The sequence below is a fragment of the Nyctereutes procyonoides genome, unplaced genomic scaffold, assembly GCF_905146905.1.
Source record: "Nyctereutes procyonoides isolate TBG_1078 unplaced genomic scaffold, NYPRO_anot_genome, whole genome shotgun sequence".
NCBI classification, from domain to species: Eukaryota; Metazoa; Chordata; class Mammalia; order Carnivora; family Canidae; genus Nyctereutes; species Nyctereutes procyonoides.
Window position 1 is genome coordinate 45,752,923 of NW_026575121.1, and position 13,618 is coordinate 45,766,540.

Consider the following 13,618-nt stretch of genomic DNA (forward strand, 5'->3'; position numbering starts at 1 on the left):
CAGGCCAAACCTTCTGTGAGGAAAACAGATTTTCATCAGCTCACACAGGGACAAGGTAACCAGCTGGTAAGTTAACCACTGACCAACCAAAGTATCACAATACTTAATAAGTCTAATTCACTGCATTTAATTGTTTCTTCATAAGGCAGCAACCACTTATGGTATTAGGAGGGAAGTTTTGGAGGTGATGGATATGTTTAGGAAGTAGATTGTGGGGATGACTTTAGGAAAATAAACTTATCTCCAAACTCATCAAGTTGTACACATTAAATATATACCTTTTTTTGTATGTCAATATACCTGGATAAAGTGGTTATTAAAAAAGAACCCAGAAAAATCTTACTTTTATTTCTCCTAAAATTAGAGAGGAAGTGGAATTTATCTTATTAATTAGCCCAGAAAATGCAGACCTTGATGTCTCATGTACCAAGAGCTTCAAATGAGGACATTGGGCTATGGGCCACAGGACAAGGCTTCAACGAGTTATTTTAAGAATTCAGCACAAGTAACTTCCCAGATGCAAGTTAGTCACTGGATTTCAGAGATTTTAAAAGAAAAACGAAGCTGAGGAGTTTTTAATTGCAAAAATGCACATGCAACATAAAAGTGCAGAAAATAACACAATACTGATCTCAACATCACCCAGGTGGGGGGAAAAAAAACACCTTAAATATCCTAGAAACTCCCTTTAATTTCCCCCAATTACCAAAACCTTCCACCTTCCCAAAGCGAGGCAACTGTCATGACTCTTAACACTAGTTTAAACTGTGTTGGAACTTTGCATAAATGGAATCATAAATATCATTTGGGGGCAGGTTTAAGTTTTTGAAATTCACTTGTGTCGTTGATGTGGTGTAACCTCTTTCATTGGGTGTTCTTTTTAATTTTAGCCATGCCAGGGGGTGTTTAGTGCTATCTCACTGTGGCTTTAATTTGCATTTCCCTGGTAACTAATAGAGTGAGCACTTTTTTGGTTATTGGTCAGTTGGACATTCTTTTGTCGAGTGCCTATTCAAAGTCTCTTGTCCATTTCTCTAATTGGCCTTTCTGTGTTTTTCTTAATGAGCTTTAGGAGTTCTTTATGTTCTATGGTATTGCTTCTCAGCTATTAGCCTGCATCAGAACCACCCTAAGGGCTTGTTAAGACACAGATTACTGGTCCACACCACCACATTTTCTGATTCAGACATCTGGGATGAGACATAAGAATTTGCATTTCTAACAAGTTCCCAGGTGAGGCTAATGCTGCTGGTCCAGGGACCACACTTTGAGAATCAATGTTCTACAGTGTTTTAATGTTTATTGATTTTGTTTGTTGTTTAATGTTTTAATGTTTGTTTAATGAATGTTTCTTGTTAATTCAGGACAAAGTCACCTTTCAAAAAATATAAACCTCAACAACTTAATACTTGTTCAAGCCTTGGGCATAAGCTAATGCTCTCTCCATTCCTGGAAGGGGTACAGTCAGGCTGGCTTCAATAACAGCTGTTTCAACCTGTCTGAAACCCACCTTGCTACTTAGAATATTTGGTACATCTAGTTAGCCAAGAGAACCAGTTGATAATGAAGATATTTTTTTGATCTCTGGAAAACTTGCTGGTGTTTAATAGCAAGGAAATGAGTCAGTAATCCCTCTAAGAACAAAACACAAGTCTCTGAATGGAGATGAAAACGGTCATTTATTCAAATAAATTGTTTCATTAAAAAAATGCTATGACATTAAAACAAATAATACAGAAACATGCATTTTTTTAAACTGCCTTTAACCTCTATAAACCAAATAAACACGTACATGCTTCCAGTATTTCTAATGTTTTAACAAACCTCATTATCATTGTCATTTCAGTTTCCTGAAATACTATCCATGACTACTGAACAAGGTACAGGCTTACTGAACTAAACATTCACCATATTATTTCTAAGTATGAGGAATCAAACAGCTACTGCACTCAATATATCTTGTGTAGTTGCTGTGTGTGCTTTTTAAGGCTTGATGCTATAAAACATCTGTTTCTCTCTGAGGAGTCCAAAAATCTGCTGTATGAGGGCATACAGCTTAATATATGCAACTTGAGGGTGGTTACACCTTTATTCTGGAGGTCATGAGAGTCCACATAACACCTTCAGCAATTTGAACTATACCATAGACACCATTAGGAAAGTCAAAGACCCATGGTTCAAATAAAGTGCAGCAGGCCTTGGAAGGACAGTGGTTTGCTGACTGACTAATCGGAAAGACCAAAGTGCTATTAGTGGTCAGAAGTAAAAGAACCTGGGCAGGCTCATAACAGGGGGCCTCCTGGATGCGCCCTGAGAACACACTGCACAATTACAGCTGTTGGCGACAATGTTTGGTTTTTCTCACCAAGTCAGGAGGCCCTATACAGGCAGGGTAAAAGGGATTTCGTTAAAGGCTAAACCAAATGGCTTATATTCAGTTGTCAGTAAACCAGAAATCCAAATAAGACTACTGCCTGATAGTCCAGAATGACAGCTAGCAGTTGGGTCTTTTCTCAAAATGTCACCATGCTGAGCTTCAGACTGCAATGGTCTCCAGGGCAGGGTCACACAAATCAGAAAGGTCACACATGTGGCCTTCATTATCCAATCACCAGCATGGGCTCCAGTTTTGAGAAAGTATTATTTTCTCTTCCTTGTCCTTCAGACCATGCAATTAAATACCAACCTTCCCTATTTTAAGAATATGGCTTTTTTGGTCATGAAAATGTCACTTAAAGTGTCTTTGTGGTTTTTCCTATTAGCTTCATCTGTACTATCTCAACCAGAGGCCTTTGGGGAGAAATAATGGATCCTAGTTGTTACGTTAAAGAAAGTGGCCAGAAAAAATGGCAAATTTCACACAGTCTTCAAGTCAACAGGATCCCTGATATCACTGGAAAGTAATATGCAATTTGGGAGGGTGGTGTGTAAAAAAAAAAAAAAAGTCTGTGACAACTTTATCTTATACCTTACAAAATGGGTTTTGGCTCTGAAGTCTCTTTAAGGCACCAAACCTGATGAACAGCTTTTACTGGTGTCCTGCACCTGTGATTGGATAAGGAAAAAAATAACAAGAAACTATTACATATAAATAAAAAAATAGCACATCATTCTGCTAGAGCTTGAAATAATTGAGTGAAGTTGGAGGAAAAAATCCAAATAAACATCTTGAATGTGTAAAATATCATCTGCTAGTGTAAAAAAAGTACGATGTAGTTTACACAGTGCAAAAATGATTTTAAAAATGCCTTTGGAATAGACTGAATGTTGTAGTAGAATCACAGTGCTGTCTCGAAAATAGTAAATGCTGAGGGCTGTCCATTGGAAGCATTCATAACCACGTGGCCATTCTGAGTAATATCTGGATAATTCCTTTTGAAGTACACCTGTAAAAAGGAAGGGGAAAAAAAGGTATAAAAAGAACATGTTAAAAAGTTTTCAAGTCCTCCAACCCAAGGTGATGCATTTCAACCTCCACTTCATGTGACGGGAACCTCATCACTGGTGAAAGTACAATTAAAAACAAACAGGATATATTCCCTTCTCTGAAGAAAGTAGCCCTATTAAAACCCTTGGCAGGGCCGGGCTTCGTGCCCAACAACCTGTAGATCCACTTTGGTTCTGATCATTCTGATTCCCAGATAGGTTTTTATCACTGCATTAAATTGATAAAGCAAAATCATTTTACTGACTCAAAACCTGAAGATAAATTAAAAACAGGGTGACAAAGAGCCTGGGGAACCTAGCGTCTATACGAGGGTTTCTCATTTTCACACATAAAATGAGCACAATAGATTTGGATGTTAATATCGGGTTGTAATCCCTATATTTTATAAACTCTGATTGACAAGCATTGAAATGCGGGCGTATATGTATGAAATATCCCAGCGTTTAATTTGCGCAGCAAAGCAGTTATAGGGGCCTATAGAAATGTGATCTGAGGATAGTGGGCCACAATAATGAAAAGAGAAGCAAAAGCTTTAACAATGACTCAACCAAGCAACTTCTCGAAAATGTAAGATGATACCAAATAATAGGACAGTTCTTTGCCAAGCCTTTGAGTTCTTGAATTCTACCAATTTCTAGCTGAACTAGAAGAGATACAGGTTTTCTGATAAATGTATAATCAGAACATAAAAGGAATGAAATGCTGTCAAGTTTCTCTGTTCCACAATCATCAGTTTTTAGTAGCTGTATCCTATCTCAGTTCCTTGACAGATGCGCATAACAAAATGAAATAATGTCAAGACTTGTGAGCTCTTATCTCAAAATGTGTTTGGGTGAAAAAGGACTTCAAATGTAATTTTTTTCTTCCCCCAAAGAAGAATGTGAAAAGTTTTGTTTGAGTCTTTAAAACAGAAAATGTACCATCTATCTGGGGTTGACATATGTCATGAGCTGGGTCGCTTAGTCATACGATTCTGGATCTATTTTATAAAACCTGGCTCCAAATATATTTGTGGATGCTGTCAACAAAGTTATCATGGCAGATAATGGGCTTCACATACAAAAAAGAAAATTGTTGGGACACCTACCTTCAGATTAAGTGTACTTTTCTTCCTTTTCTCTTGTTGCTTGCATACTTGCTACTCCAAAAATAACATTACATTTGAAATACTATATATATATTAAAATGTCACTTAAGGAGAAAAATAAGGACTGCCCCCAGGATTGTTTGGAACTCACTGGGTAAAAAAATCAAGGTTATTTCGGAGATAATGCAAGTATTTAAAAATAATAACTTGGGGTGGGGGATAATTTTTTATGTAAATTTAAAGTTACCCAAAATTTAAAGTTACCCATATTTTGTATGGTTATATATTTATGTACTCCAAGAACAATAGTTATTTCTTGTTGAAACTAAAAATAGCCAATAAAATAAAAATACATTTTCATTTTCTGCTGTTTGATAGGTATCTCCCAAATAACCTGATTCCTTTCCCTATAATCTGCTCAATGTAATTTTTTTTTTACAGAGAAAAATGTCATCATTAACAATGCTTTGCTGAAAGGGCCCCAGCTTCGTGGTCTGAAAAACTTGAAACTAAACACTCCAAGTGTGAAATGCCCACGTATAGAATCCTTGAAATGACCCTTCACTTCATCCCATGTTGATGTGTTTGGGAATACACTCCAGCTAACAGCAGAAGTGAGAAGGAAAGCATCCACTTTCCCTGAGTGGGTTATGAAGGCAGCTGAGGCAAGGGTCTCATACTAGCCTGGGAGGGGCAGGCCCATGTCCACTCTCTCTTCCTGTGACTCATTGCTGATTCTGGAAAAATCACTCAAGCTCTCTCTGTACCAGGTGCCTCACCTGGGAACTGAGACAGTGACTTACCTCATAGGAACTAATTACTGGCTACAAACTGCAGATGGAAGATACACCACGTAAGTGGCGGGTGTGATTAAGAGGCCGCTCTGAGAGGTGGCCCCCTGGTCGCCGGACAGGAGCAGCATCACCCTGATTGAATGAGGAAAATAAAGCAGCCAGGAGAGGTCTTTTGGTGGCTGTTGTGACTTTATCTTTACAGAACTGAGACACCTCAAATTCAGTGCATATGGTCACCAGGGAGGTAGAAAGCATCGAGAGACCACAAAAGTTGCAGAGCTAACATGCACTGTTCACTCTGAGCACGTACTTATGCTCTTCAGACTCAGTTTCTCCATTTGGCAAAAGGGATAATAATAATGCCAGCTCAAAACTGTTGGGAAGATTCAAGGAAACAATGCCGTAGGTCTGAGATCAAGACAAGCAGATGGTAAGGCCATTGAGTATTAGGTTTCTTGTCCCTTTTTTTCTCCTTTTGGGTTTGGTTCATTACAGACCATCTGATGGAGGCTGAAATGAAGTTCAGTATGTGACTCCAGCTTGTCAAAAAAGCAACCATCACAGAATCACATCTCGCTAAAAGCAACAGAGCAGTAAGAGCTGCCTAGGCATGAATGAAGGCCAGCAATGGAGCTTTTATTTACATTGCATTCAGAAGACAGCAGTTCAATATGTTGCATTCTGGTTCCAGACTCTGTCAGTTCACTCTTACTACACTGCATGGGCCTGGTTCAGTTCCAGTAACTCTCACACTTCTCATCTTTACAACAGGTGGAACTCCTGTTGACACTGGCAAGCATGTCACCATGGTTAAATTTTTTTTTTAATTTTTATTTATTTATGATAGTCACATAGAATGAGAGAGAGAGAGGCAGAGACACAGGCAGAGGGAGAAGCAGGCTCCATGCACTGGGAGCCCGACGTGGGATTCAATCCTGGGTCTCCAGGATCGCGCCCCGGGCCAAAGGCAGGCGCCAAACCGCTGCGCCATCCAGGGATCCCCTGTCACCAAGGTTAAAGAGTACTGGAGAGTTAGTGACGACCTCTGCTTTTTCATTAATGGAAATGGACTTCCCCTCCCCCAGTCCTCTCAGAAATCATCCTAAACAGCAAGGGTACTGTGAGATACAAAAAAAAAAAAAAAAAAAAAAAAAAAAAGCTCATTTCTGATGAAATTGGGAGTCCTCAGATAACCCAAATGGCAAGATATCTGGATGGGCTGCCAAATGCAACTAGATCCAGTGGGGCTGGAGTAAGACAGAGTGGAGATGGCTGTGGGAGATCTCAGCACTTGTGGGAGAACACAGGTGTCCAACTGCCTGGTGAAATCTAAGGCATGTCAAGGAGGAACCATATAGAATCACCATCTCTGCCTGAAGAACACACATGGATGAAGCCCTCGGAGAAGAGAGATACTGAAATGCAAATAACTGCCCATCTTTGCGGACTAGGAAGGAGGACAGGCTAAATGAACATGCATTTTCGATTTCTCTCTCTTACTTACACACACACACACACACACACACACACACACACACACACACACACACACATTCTCTTTCTCTGTCATGAGGAGCTTCTAAGTTAAGTAGATTCCCTTTGGCCTGAAATAATGTCCTAGCCACCACTACCCTAAACATATGGTCCACGAAAAACTCAAAAGGGAGTAGTAGGAGTAACAACAACAACAACAACAACAACAATATAATATTAGTACAACAATATAATAGTAGCACGTGATCTGTAAAGCACACAAAAAAGGGAGGAAAAGAACAAGATAAGCATATGGTAAATACTCACCAGATGAAAACTATATAAGAAATATAATGCAATACATTCAAAGAAAATGTAGAACAAGCAATCTATGGACAAGAGAAATTTGAGAGTTTGGAAATAGGCACAGCAACACAAAATGATGAAACAGGAGTTGACTGAGGCTAAAAGTGGAGGAGAATATGAAAGCATCATAAAATGGATAGTTGTATGAATGCAGCAAAAAGTACATTAACCACTGGGGTAAAAATGGATGAGATGAAGGACAGTATTGAGAAAGCAAGCATAATTAGAAACTAATAAGAATTAACAAGGATCAAAAGGGAAGAACAGACAACATATACATGATAGATATTTGTAAAGAGGAGATTAAAAAATTTAAAAAAAAACCCTCAAAGTCATTAATTCAGGTAATGTTCAGAAATAGAAGACTTGAAGCTTGGGACCAACAGAGTACCGGATACCCTAGAAAAAACTAACAACCTTCAAAACAGAGAGAGAGTCCTTTGCGCATCCAGGAAAGAAGACTGAGTTACTTCTTGCTTGGCCTTAGACTTCTCCACATGAATAAACAATAAGAGAATACTTTACAGCAAAGTTTAGAGCATACTAAGTGAAAGTAAACGTGACCCAAGAATTTTATAACCAGAACATTTAAATTAGAGATGCAGCAAATACTTCATGCATGTGGTAAAGTCAAGGATTCTAACTCCTACCAATCCTCCTTTAGGATGCTACAGCACCCTTTTCTAATCTTTTAATTTTACTGTCATCCACAACAGTAAGGACATTTCATATTATACTGAGACTCAGTAGAGATCACCATCTGTACTGAAAGGACATCCAAGAAATATTTTCTATTACTATGAAAAATTCGCTGTTCTTTTTCTTCCATTCCATTCTTTTACATCTCATTTCTTAAGACACGCAGGTCATGACTGACTAAACGAATTTCACAGCCCCACAAATGGATCACAACCTGAAGTTGGAAGACGATATACTACAGGACAGGTTTTAGCCAACTAAGATATGAAGAAAGTAGCATTTGAAACAAGTAAGTATAGTAACAGGGTTTAAATATTTTTAAAGATTTGAAGGTAAGTAGAAGAAAGAAAGCTACTTAAACAACTAAAATTTATTTGGAGCACAAAACAGAGAAGAGGTGTCATTGTTTATAATGGGGAATCAATAATAATAAAGTGTTCCTAGAAGAAGTGAAACGTAAACACGTAAAACAATGAACAAAGGGGAAAAAAACAGTTGCCTGACTGGCTCAGTTGGTGAAGCATGAAATTCTTGATCTCAGCTCAGGGTCATGCATTTGAGCCCCACATTGGGTGGAGATTACTTAAAAATTAAACTAACAAAACTTTAAAAAACACGTACTAGTTAAAAAGTTTAAAAGAGAACACTAAAAGTTGAAAGCATTAGATAAAATATATCTATGATCTCAATAAATGACAATGGAATAAAATTCATCTGTTAAAAAGGGTTGAGGATTAAAATTTAATCCCAGAGCTAAACTCAATAACATGCCATTTACAGGAGATATATCTATAATCTGATACTAAAAGACAAAGACATATAAGGAAAATGAAAAAGTGAAAAGCAGGGGATGCAACAGCTATTTTAAACAAGCTTGCATTCAGAGACAGGTGCATTAAATGAATCTAAGAAAGAAAAGCACTTTAAAATAGAAAATAGAGGCACCTGGGTGGCTCAGTCAGTTAAACTGCTGCCTTCAACTCAGGTCGTGATCCCAGAGTCCTGGGATTGAGCCCCACATCAAGCTCTCTGCTCAATGCGGAATCTGTTTCTCCTCTGTATTTAGCACAGGAGAAGCAGATTCCGCAATAAATACAATCTTAAGAAAAATTGTTTTTTTAAAGTTCTTATATTTGTAAAATGTTCTGCATTCTTCAAAACAGGTAAGCATATACCATCTCATCTGATCACTGTAGTAAGAGAATGACAAAGTGGGTCAGTGCTGTAATCTTAGCATGACAAACAAGGACCCTTGGCTCAGAGACCTTGGGAGACACATAGGGCCCTGGGGCTGCCAAGTCCTTCCTCTACCTATTCAAACTAGTCCAGGCTCCTAGAGCATAGAATATTGGGATTTCCTAACATTGGGGCTGTATCAGGTGATTTCACAAACAGATAAGATGCCACCTGTTACACACTGGGAACAAAAGAACTCCAATAAACCTCAGTTAGATCTGCTTCATCATCCAAGGCATTCAACCTTGGTGATGGACTGATGTCCCCTCAATATCTGTATGTTGAAATCATAACCCCTCAGTCCCTGGAAATATGAGTATATATGGAGATAGGGTCAGTTAAGTTAGAATGAGTCACATGGTGGGTCCTTATCTAATGTGACAGGTACCCAGATGAGAGGAGATTAGGACACAGGCATACACAGAGGGAAGACCAAGCTAAGACACAGGGAGAAGATGGCCATCTACAAGGCAAGGAGAGATGTTTCAGAGGAAACCAACCCTGCCAACACCTTCATTTCTAAATTCCAGCTTCCAGAACTGTGAGAAATACCTTTCTGTTGCTTTAAGACATCTAATGCCCCTTTCATCTATATATACGGATAAAGTACTTTCTCTACTCTTTCATGGATCATCTGTGAAGGTCAATTAGAGAGTCATTAAGCTTGCTTATACCAACATTTTAAGAGAAACAACAATGTAGTCAAGAAAACATGACTTGGAAGTACCTTCTCCTATATGCTGAGTTTTCTTTTCAAAGGACTGAATATCAACCTGTTAGGAATAGAAAGCTTGTTGACCTTGGCTAATCCTCCTGCTGTTACTGTTCTCAGTGATGCATTTGATTTTTGATGGTCGTACATTTAAAAAACTGACAATCTGATGGCCTGTTCTAAGAGGACCCAAGCATATGCAGAAGTAATGTCAACAAGATCTTCAACTGGGGTGAGAGCTAGGGCATGTATTCCCATCTTTCCAGAGAGGGGACCTGATCCAGTGGCACAACTGAAATCCCACAGAGGCATTCTGCCATTATTAGAACCCGGCCCCACCTTGAACACCACGTAAGAAAAGGAGAAGGGTTTGGGAACTTGACATGTGGACTGGAGCGGCTCTCAGCCTCACCCAGCAATTCACCCTCTGCTCTCCACTGACCAGCTCTGTGGCTTTAGGTGAGTCCTTAATCCTGTCTCCTCATCCACAAAGTGGGATAACAAAGAACCACCACAAGGATTAAGTGAAATCATACACGAGAAAACTATGTAAGTTAAATGATAAAGAACTACTCCAATGTGGGAATGCAAGCTGATGCAGCCACTCTGGGAAACAGTATGGTGGTTCATCAAAAAGTTGAAAAGTGGAGCTACCTTACCATGCAGCAATTGCACTACTAGGTATTTGCCTGAAAGGAACAAATGTAGCAATCTGAAGGAGCACTTGCACCCCAATATTTAAAAAAAGCAATGTCCACAATAGCCAAACTACAGAAAGAGCCCAGATGCCCATCAACAGATGGATGGCTAAAGAGGAGGTAGTGTGTGAATGGACTACTATTCAGCCATCAAAAAAAAAAAATCTTGCCATTTGCAACAAAGTGGATGGAACTAGAGGGAATTATGCTAAGCAAAATGAGTATATTAGTGAAAGACAATTATCATATAATCTCACTCATGTGCAATTTATGAAACAAAACAGGATAATAGGGGAAGGGAGAGGAGAACAAAACAAGGCAAAATCGGAGAGGAAGACAAACCATAAAAGATTCAGTCATAAGAAACAAACAGGGTTGTGGGAGGGGAAAGGGCGATGGGGTAACTGGGTGATACAAACTATGTTAAGTAATTGAATTTATATTTAAAAAAATGAGAGCAAGACAAACACAAACATACAAAAACACATACACACAAAGAATTACCCAAATGTAACACTATTAATATTGTTAAATGAGGTGAAGGGTTATTGCACCAGGAGCCACAAGACTGCTAACTCTGTGATCTATGAACACTTCTGTACATATGTTACACTTGCATTAAAACATGTTAAAAGAACTGATTTCTAATTCTGTGTCTGCTGCAAGCTAGAGTTAACATAGGGTAGGGCCACCTTCCTTCTAAGGGTCCTTAGTGTCCTCACTTGTAAAATGAGGATGTTGAACTATATACTGTCTTACGTTATTTGGAACTATCTGTGATTTATTTCTCATTACTCAACGTCTTGATAATATACCATGATAACACATTTTTAAAATGGAGGTTTTGACTCGTAGGTGGGGACACATCTGTTTGATGTGAAATGCCTGAGGTCAAAGAACAAAGGGGTTTGTGAGGTTCCTGGCTGTTTTATGAGTAGATTATACAGGGGATCCCCAATGACTGGTTGGCTGGGTGTTATGAGGGGAACACTGCCTGGGAGATATGTAAGAGATGAAAGCGCTCAATTTCAGGCATGAAAGCAATACAGCGCTCCACATGTAACTTCTCTATATTCACGTAAATTGTAAAGATGTATGAAAAGTTCAGGACACAGATTTCCTCATCCCTAGCCCTTGGTTTGAATTCTAATTCTACCAATTATTCAGCCAACTGTGTGACTCTAAACAATTTCCTTTCCCTCTGAAAGTCCCGGGCTCTTAAACCAGCACCAAGACAAGAGAACCTGTATCACAGCATAGTGCATGGTGCATGACAAGTGTTAGAGCCTCATCCTGTTCCTCCACATGGCTCAGGATATAAACTGAGGATCTCTCCTCCTTTCAATTCTTGGATTTATACTGGGGTTGACTAAGGAACATATATGACACATTAGTTCCCAGCATAACACTGTGCACACATATACACATTGAGCAGTTTTTGAGGATGCAAGCAGGATTCAAAGAAATCCCCTGTGGAAGTATAGCTCTTTATTTATAAGGAGGGATGAGAGATGAAGCAGTGACAGAAGAGAATTTAGGCTGTGTTTTGGATAAATCTCTCATACATAAGTACTGTTAGATATTGGGACAGATATTCTCCAGATACTTAAGACATTACACAATTCTTTCTTACAGTGAAAATCCGGTAAATGCAGAAAAGGATGAAAAGGGAGACACCCCCATAATTATAATGCCTAGACAGAAACAGTTCTGATGGGGAGCCTCAAAAGACTGCAGGTCCCATTCCACCCCAGCCATGTATCTCAAGTGGTAAGAACACCTGACTTTCCTTTCCTCCCCCAATTCCCACCTTGTATAAGAAAGAGTTATAGGGGGATCCCTGGGTGGCGCAGCGGTTTAGCGCCTGCCTTTGGCTCAGGGCGCGATCCTGGGGACCCAGGATCGAATCCCACGTCGGGCTCCCGGTGCATGGAGCCTGCTTCTCCCTCTGCCTGTGTCTCTGCCTCTCTCTCTCTCTCTCTCTCTCTCTCTCTGACTATCGTAAATAAATAAAAAAAAAATTAAAAAAAAAAAAAAAAAAAGAAAGAGTTATAGGTAAGGCTGGACACTAGCCAAGTCCCTTAAAGCAGCTCTCAGTTTTCATATCACACCTGTAGAATGAGACACTCCATTATTGCTATTGGAAAGATACCAGATAATCTGAGTGTTACTCATAGAGCACCTTTTTCTGACCATACACAGTGTTTAGTACTTTCGCACACATCATCTCTGTGAAAATGCTTGATAAACCTTCAAGGACCATTCAGATGGTAGCATCAGGATAGTATAGATTCTTGACTGTCCCAATGACAATTTCATTATCTAGAAGGCAGAGGAAGCATAAGGAGAACACTAGGCCTAATTCTAAACAACCGAAAATCAGGGACAAACCTGGGTAGGATGTGTCAGGCAGTATCATGCAGTTTTCTACACGAATAATAAAACAGAGAAGCAACCTACACGTTTCCCTGGTAGATCTTCCTAGCCCCGAGAGAAAATATCCCACATTTTTCCCCCAACTCTCGAATTTTTCTGAATGTTCAGTGACCACATTTGCATCTCAAAGGTGATCACCAATAAAATGAAATGTAATGGGTCCGGGAAATGCGAACATTCTGTGCCACGGGAACATCTGAACCCACAGAATGGAACATGTGAAATCTCTTTGGAATCTGATCTCTCTCTGCAATTAGGCAAAGGTGCCTACACACGCCAGGGTGCCCACGTGCCCACTCACCTGGGCACACCAGGATGCGTTCAGGGTCCCCACGTGCCCACGCACCTGAGCACACCACGGTGCGCTCCAGGTCCCCGCGTGTCCGCGCACCTCAGCACGGCACGGTGCGCTCCGGGTCCCCGCGTGTCCGCGCACTAGCGCGCCCCACGTGCCCGCACATGTAAGCGTGCACACCTGTGGCACCCCCGCGCCCCCACGGATTCTGCCGATTCTCAGCAGACCTGACTTCAACCTGGGACGTGTTGTTAAGACCCAGCCATGAAGCGCTGTCTCTGAAGGCTTATAATTGAAAAGGGCACAGGGTGCTTGTTACAGCACCCCCGGTGCCAGGTTGCACGGAGTGAACGGCTGCAAGAAACTTTAATTAC

General features: G+C 40.0%; 1 protein-coding gene across 2 annotated transcripts in view; it reads right to left on the minus strand.

The window, feature by feature from the left end:
* Positions 1-1,666: 1,666 nt before the first annotated feature.
* The window catches only part of ABCC4 (ATP binding cassette subfamily C member 4), a 247,650-nt gene continuing 235,698 nt past the window's right edge, over positions 1,667-13,618 (minus strand). For both annotated transcript variants that reach the window (XM_055336187.1, XM_055336188.1), the window contains exon 31: positions 1,667-3,386. In XM_055336187.1, coding sequence (XP_055192162.1) covers positions 3,279-3,386 — 108 coding nt within the window. In that variant the 3' untranslated portion in view covers positions 1,667-3,278. The remainder of the gene's footprint in view (positions 3,387-13,618) is intronic.